The 5,754-nt window shown below is 32.5% G+C and overlaps 1 protein-coding gene across 2 annotated transcripts; it reads left to right on the top strand.

The window, feature by feature from the left end:
* The first annotated feature begins 2,102 nt into the window (after positions 1–2,102).
* On the top strand, positions 2,103–5,437 carry LOC118037175 (putative disease resistance protein RGA3). Of its 2 annotated transcripts, none has more exons than XM_035043088.2 (3): positions 2,103–4,837; positions 4,994–5,037; positions 5,281–5,437. In XM_035043088.2, exons 1-3 carry the CDS (start codon positions 2,296–2,298, stop codon positions 5,287–5,289), a joined length of 2,595 nt encoding a protein of 864 aa, XP_034898979.2. In that variant the 5' UTR covers positions 2,103–2,295; the 3' UTR covers positions 5,290–5,437. The 2 variants fall into 2 exon arrangements, with proteins under 2 accessions (XP_034898979.2, XP_034898978.1); XM_035043087.2 differs by having other exon boundaries at positions 2,104–4,837; positions 5,000–5,037.
* The last annotated feature ends 317 nt before the right edge of the window (positions 5,438–5,754 follow it).

Raw genomic sequence — 5,754 nt, forward strand, 5'->3', positions numbered from 1 at the left:
GTTTTAAATCATAAGCTCTCAAAACCACCGATTTAATTTCCAAAACGACCCGTCATTTGTCAGTTACTGATTCCATTTCATTTTTTCATCAAACTCTCCCAAGTCCCCAAATGAGCTCGACCATGCATGTTTGGTAAATATTCCATGGGAGAAAGCTACAACACAGTTGCATCACTTTAAAAATAAACTTCAATTTAAATATTATTATTATTAATTTATGTGTTAATTTGTGATTTAGTGAATAATTTAAAGTTTTGATTTTGAGTGAATTTAATTAATTAAATCGGCGCCATTATGTCAATTAAAAAATATTTTAAAAATTGAAAAAATAATAGAAAAAATGCATCAGAAGAAATTGATTTCCAAAAAGAGTCCTAAATGTTCTTAAGATTGAGTTTTACTTGGCAAAAGCATATCAACGCTGAAAATGGTGAATCAAATGTTTAGATATACAGATATCTGTACATTTATAAGAGCATGTTTAGAATTATATAAAAAAAATACTTTTCATATAAAAATATATAAAAATAATAAATTTTTTATTTTTTTAAAATTTATTCTTGGCAAACAATATAAAATAATATAAACACATAAAAATAATTTAAATAAAAAAATTCAAAATATATTAATAATACTTTTAAAATACAAAAACAAATAATCTCTAAATTTAATAGCATGGCATGGTTGGCCCAAATATATGATAGTGGTAGAGATTTTCAGATAGAATTTGGAGCTGTATATAGTGTGGCTGTCCAGATGGATGAAGATGAAAGATACAATTGAAAACTAGAATATGGACTCCACTCTTAGGTTAGCAAATTACAGACCTAATTTTTTAAAATTTATATTTTAAAAGATAAAATTAAAAAAAATAAATTTTAAAAACTCATAATAAAAATTCAAAAAGAAAAAGAAACAAAAATATTGTGGATTACTTTATAATCCACGGTACAATGGGTGTCAAGTGAATAATGATTTTCTCTATATCATTTAATTTTTGTTACTTCATAAAGTTTGATAATATAATTTTTCAAAAAAAAACTATTTTTTAATAATATGAAAAAAAAATAAATTATAAAAAGTTAAGTGCAATTAAAAAGAAAAACCCATCAAATTCATAAATTGGGATAATTTGAGTTATTTCGACAAAACACATAAATCATGTTACCCTCTAAAAAAACTATTTTTCAAATCAATAATAATAACATGTATCGTATACTAAACACATTAATATAAAAAAATTTAAACAATAAAGGGAACTTTGGAACAATTTTCATAAACCAAGACCGATCAGGTCGCGAAGTAAGAGGTGTTTTTTTTTTCTAATGTTTAGACAGGTGCATTTATAAGAATTTTTTAAGCCTTTGTTAACATTAAAACTTTGAGTGATAACAACATGCAGAATAAACTCAATTATCAATAAGTTTAAGCCTTTAACAAAGTGATTGGTTAATTAATATTCATATAGAGAGAGAAAAAATATAGTTTACATAGACAAAAATAATCTAATTAATTAGAGGAGTGAATTAATTGGTCCAATAAATTAGGTCAATGTACGAGATTTTTCAACAACAAAAAAAATTCTTCAATGAATTTTGGTAGGAGAAGTCAATTCATCAACAACTTAAAAAAATTCAACCTCTTTAAGAATTTTAAAAAAAATGAAATTTCACTTCTTTTTTTTTTTTTATGTTGGAGATTTTCATACTGATTTCATATGCTTTATCTTATTTGAAAAACAAGGCTGAAACCCTTGTCAAATACTAAAAATGCAATAAGTATAAAATCCCCTAAAGGGGTTATAAAAAATAATGGAATCCTAACTATGACTGAATCTATATAATTTTTAAAATCATAATAATTAATACAATAAAAATCATATTTAAGCAATAAAATAATGCTCTAAAAGGACTATTTTTCAATCAATAGTTATTTTATGCATTTTATAATACGTCTAGTACAAGAATATTTACATCTTGTTATGAAAAACTTTAAAAAAATGAGAAAATTGATAGTTTGGTTCATTTGTCAGTTCTTGGTTCATCAAACTCTTCCAAAGTCCCCAGATGAGTTCGATCATGTGTGGTCAATATTCCATGGGAGAAGCTACGACACAATTGCATAACTCTAAATTATTAGCAACTACTTGTAAATTTATTCTTTTTGACTTTTCGTCCCTTAATTTTGTGATCAAGAAGACTCAGCGACTTCTCCTCTCCACTCAGAAAGCGGAATTCCACTCTTATCTCAATCATTTCTTCCTATCAAACACTTCTCCCCTCACTCAAAAAGAAAATGGCCGAAGCTTTTGCCGCCGAGATTGCAAAATCCCTTCTAGGGAAGCTAGGCTCTTTCGCTGGTCAAGAATTTCGTTTGGCATGGGGACTTGAAGATGAACTTGCACGTCTTGAAGAGAGATTGAAAGCCATCAACGCGGTGCTGTCCGATGCTGAGAAGCAACAATCAAAGAATGACAGGATTCGGCTCTGGCTCCGTATGCTCAGAGAAGTCTTGTATGATGCAGAGGACGTGCTGGACGAAATCGAGTGCGAAACTTTGCGAAGGCAGGTGGTGAAAACAACAGGGAGCACCAGCAGAAAGGTACAGCGCTTCTTTTCAAGCTCTAATAAGATTGCATTCCGTTTAAAAATGGGTCATAAGATAAAGGGCATCATAGAAAGACTAGCTGAGATTTCATCTCTTAAGTCTGACTTCAACCTCAGCGAGCAGGCTACTGATTGTAGCCATGTCTTGCATGAGGAAACAGGGATGAACCGAGCCTTTGACAGCTTTTCCGGTCTTATCGGAAGAGATGAAGACAAAGAACGCATCATCAGCCTTTTAGAAGCACCTTTTAAGGTTGGTGATGCACATCCTCTCGTCCTTCCGATTGTAGGAATGGGAGGCTTGGGGAAGACATCTCTTGCCAAATCGGTGTGTGATGCTGAAAATGTAAGAAGTCATTTTGATCTGAAGATGGAGGCATGTGTTTCAGATGATTTTTCCTTGAAACAAGTGGTAAAAAAAATTATTAAATCTGCAACTGGGGAAAGATGTGCGGATTTGGATGGGGGTGAACTTAATAAAAAACTTGAAGAAATTTTGAATGGTAAGAAATACTTGCTTCTTTTGGATGATGTTTGGAATGAAGATGCTGAAAAATGGTTGTTGTTGAAGCCTTTGTTATCAAAAGGTGCTGGTGGAAGTAAGATGATAGTAACTACCCGTAGCCGACGTGTTGCTGACATTATGGGTACTGTTCCTGCGCACAACCTAAGTCTTCTTGGTCAGGAGGACTGTCTGTCGTTGTTTTACAAGTGTGCATTCAAGGAAGGGCAAATGCATCCAAATTTGGTTGGAATTGGGAAAGAAATAGTGGAGAAATGCAAGCAAGTTCCTATGGCAGTGATTAACTTGGGGACTCAACTCTATGGTAAGACTGATGAAAAAGAGTGGAAATCGGTGAGAGACAGTGAGAAGTGGGAAGAAGAGGGAGATGGCATTTTACCTGCCTTGAAAATAAGCTATCAAAGACTGCCGACTCACTTGAAAAGATGCTTTCTTTATTGTTCCGTTTTTCCAAAAGATTATCGCTTCTCAGATCTCTATTTGGTGCAATTTTGGATGGCACATGGGCTCATTCTTCAATCATCAAATCCAAATGAGAAGTTGGAAGATGTTGGCTTGCGTTATGTGCGCGAGTTGATCTCAAGATGTTTCTTCCAAGATTATGAGGATAGGATTGTTGGAGCTTTATTTAAGATGCATGATTTAATGCATGATCTTGCATCATCATTGGCTCAAAATGAGTTTTCAATCATAAGCTCTCAAAACCACCAAATTTCCAAAACGACCCGTCATTTGTCAGTCCTTGACTCTGATTCATTTTTTCATAAAACTCTCCCCGAGTTCCCAAACAACTTCCATCAAGTGCGGTCAATAGTCTTTGCAGATAGTATAGTGGGGCCTACATGCAAAACAGACTTTGAGAAATGTTTGTTGGAGTTTAAGCATTTGCGGTCTTTGGAATTGATGTATGATTCTGAATTTGAGGCTTTTCCGGAGAGGATTGGCGCCTTAAAACATTTGAGATATTTTCTTTTTGGAGACTTTCTTTTTGGAGACAACAAAATAATAAAAAGACTCCCAAAATCTATTTTCAAATTGCAAAACTTGCAAGCTCTGTTTATACGTGAAGGATTAGAAGAGCTGCCCAAAGATGTGAGGCATATGATCAACCTTAGATTTTTATTTGTATTTACTAAACAGAAGCGGTTGCTAGAAGGAGGGATTGGGTGTTTGGAGTGTCTTCAAACTTTAGTCATTTTTAATTGTGAAAATCTAGAAATTTTGTGCGAAGATATGCAAGGTCTTAAAAGTCTTCGAAAATTGATTATTGGTGGATGTGATAGCTTGATTTCTCTGCCGAGAAGCATAAAATGCCTAACTACTCTGGAAGAATTATTTATTATGGGCTGTGAAAAGCTTGATTTGATGAAAATAGAAGAAGAGAAAGAGGGAAAAATTCAACCTCTTTCCCTTTCCCTTCGTATTGTAATATTTGACAGCTTACCATCAAATATTGCTTTACCGGAACAGTTTCTTCAAGGATCTGCAGAATCCTTACAAACATTTATCATCAAAAAGTGTCCAAGCATTGGAGAAATGCCAGAGTGCATCAGCAATTTAAAGAAACTTCAAAATCTTGAGATCATTGATTGTCCAAGGTTGAGCAAAAGGTGCATAAGGGGAACAGGAGAAGATTGGCCCAAGATCAAACATATCCCTAAAATTAAGGTTGATGGTGATGACAGTGGTGAAGAGACATCTCATGCAGGTAGTAGCAGCAAACCATATTTAAATCTATCATATTTAGTTTTACATTTTTATCCATTCTTCAATTCCTATTTTCGTTTAAATTATTTTCCCTGAAAATAATATTAGCTTTGAAAAAACCAAAAAAAAAACTGACAAAACCTCTTGTGTTTTGGAGAGGCAGGTTCAAGTGGAACTCCATCAGCAAGAGAAGAAGACAAGGTATGTCATGATAAAATGCAAAGTTGACTAATTCATTTAGCAATTTAAATTTCTTTGAACTTAATACATCATTATTAAATTCTATGTTTGTCTAATTTTCTCTGTGTGCTTTGCTCGTAGTTCCTGCTAGTGATGTTCTTAGCTTTTCATTTGTTCATAATGGTTGCCAATCAGTTCATTTGCTCCCTCGTTGTTGAACTTAACACATCATTATTAAATTCTATGTTTGTCTAATTTATTCAGGTTTACTAATGTGAGGGTCTTTCGGCCAAGATCTTCTATGACAGTTAGTCTCTTGCAAAGATCAGCTGAAGACTCGAAGTGTCTGCTTTGTGTAATTTCCTTGGCTAGCTATGTGTGATAATTTGTCATTAATAAATTGATAAATATTTGGTTGTTCTGAATTATTTTAAATAATTATGCTAAGTGTTTCTAATAATACTGCAATGTCTCATTCATGAGTTTCAAAGATCTTAACGAAGAGACATCCAATAACATATTCAAGTTTATAAATTTTCATTATGTTTTTCATAAAATTTTGAATTTTTTTTGCTTAAATTAATTATTTTTAAATTTTTTTTAATGTATAACTGTAAAAAATATTTTAATATATTTTACGTCACACTCCAAAACCACCCCTTGATCCTAACCAATTTTTGAAAAACTGTTTTTTCATATTTTTTTTTCAAACAAACGATCGCACCGCGTACCTCGCCG

This window comes from Populus alba, chromosome 17 (genome assembly GCF_005239225.2).
Source record: "Populus alba chromosome 17, ASM523922v2, whole genome shotgun sequence".
NCBI classification, from domain to species: Eukaryota; Viridiplantae; Streptophyta; class Magnoliopsida; order Malpighiales; family Salicaceae; genus Populus; species Populus alba.